The sequence below is a fragment of the Sorghum bicolor genome, chromosome 4, assembly GCF_000003195.3.
Source record: "Sorghum bicolor cultivar BTx623 chromosome 4, Sorghum_bicolor_NCBIv3, whole genome shotgun sequence".
Classification (NCBI taxonomy): Eukaryota; Viridiplantae; Streptophyta; class Magnoliopsida; order Poales; family Poaceae; genus Sorghum; species Sorghum bicolor.
Genome location: NC_012873.2, coordinates 56,536,014 through 56,537,510, shown reverse-complemented (window position 1 = coordinate 56,537,510; position 1,497 = coordinate 56,536,014). Strand labels below are relative to the sequence as shown.

Sequence of the window (1,497 nt, the reverse complement as noted above, 5' to 3'; positions counted from 1 at the left end):
TAATTACAAAACAAAAGTCACTATTCGCTAACACAAAACGTAAAACATAGCACGACATATAAAATTCCAAACACAAAACGTAACTACAAAACGAAGTCACTATTCCCTAACAACGGCGACATAGGGTAGTTCTACCGAGCCCATGTACAGCTTGCCGCCTCCCCTCTCCACCACCTCCGTCGGCCTCACGCTCTTGGGCCCTCTCATCACCTGGACCACCTGTCCGTCGGCTCCGACCCTGACGGCGAGCAGGTGGCTGTCCGGACCAAAGGGCAGCTCCATCTTTTCGCGGTGCAGTGCCACCCAAAACCCTCCTCTGCCATCGGCCCTCACATTGTCAGGGTAGCCCGGCAAGTCAGCGAGGTGCTCAGCCGTGCCCGCCTTGGGACCTTCGATCCAGTATCTAAGCAGCTTGCACGGCCCAGTGAGCGCGACCACGAGGTGCGTCCTGTCGGCGCTAATGGCGAGGCCATTGGGGTACGTGACGCCGGCCAGCAGCACGCGAACTTGGCCCGTCTTGGGGTCGTACTTCATGATGCGGCCGGACGAGTCCCCGGTGGCGGTCACCCTCTCGTGCTGCGACCGCGGGTAGTTCATGCTGCTGTCCGTGAAGAAGACGTCCCCGGTGACCTGGTCGACGTCGACCCCGTTGGTGAAGCGGAGCGGCACGCCGTCGGCCTCCGCGGCCAGCACCGTGGCCTCGCCGCCGCCCGGGCCGACGCGCATCAGCCCCTTGTACGCGTCCGCGATGTAGAGGTTGCCCGACGCGTGGTGGAACCGCAGGCCTAGCGGGCGGCCGCACTTGCTCTCGGTGAGCTCCGCCGGCCGAGCCCTGGACGCCGTGCAGGCCGCGGCGTCGTAGCCCGGCCCGTACGCGTACGTCGACCACCCGCGCGCGAAGCCGTTCCACTTGAGGACGCGGCCGTCGGAGACGCCGCTGTAAGGACCGGCGCCCGCGCCGTCGAAGGCCACGCTCTCCGGGCCGCGCAGCAGCGAACCGCGGAGCGGCAGGTGCTTGCTCCGGCTCCCGTCGATGGTGCTCGTTTCGGAGATGGGGCGAGCCGTGCACGGCAGGAGTAGAAGCAGGACGGCGAGGCACCAGATCGCCAATGCCCGAGCAAGCTTGATCGCCATGGTTTCTGCGGTTTTCGAGGGCGCAGCCGCAGACAGTGTTCGTGTCGTGGGCTTGGTTTGGTGGCTTGGACCTTTGCGCGTTCGTTTGCTGAAGGCTTTGCGAACGGTTGCCTTTGGTTTGGTGGAGAGAAGCCAAGGGCGCCGCCTCCTTTTTATTAGCCTGGATCTGGATGGAGTAGCTTCTTTACGAATCGATCGGGCAATGGACTCGGACTCGGACTCGGACTCGCTGGGCGCATCGTGCCAGGAAGAGCAACGGTATGTCGGTACGTGCCACCTGGCACGGTGAGTCGGTGACTACCTGCCGAGCCCGACGTGCCGGCGCTGTGGATGGGAGTAGGACAGCTGGGAGCGTGGGAAGGG

The 1,497-nt window shown here is 63.8% G+C and overlaps 1 protein-coding gene across 1 annotated transcript; it reads right to left on the bottom strand.

The window, feature by feature from the left end:
• On the bottom strand, nt 1-1,242 carry LOC8059687 (protein STRICTOSIDINE SYNTHASE-LIKE 10). The gene has a single exon (XM_002452406.2). The coding sequence runs from the start codon at nt 1,132-1,134 to the stop codon at nt 100-102; it is 1,035 nt and encodes a 344-aa protein (XP_002452451.1). The 5' UTR covers nt 1,135-1,242; the 3' UTR covers nt 1-99.

Coding starts and splice junctions, on each gene's coding strand:
- LOC8059687 (XM_002452406.2), bottom strand. CDS start 1,134: ATGGCGATCAAGCTTGCTCGGGCATTGGCGATCTGGTGCCTCGCCGTC.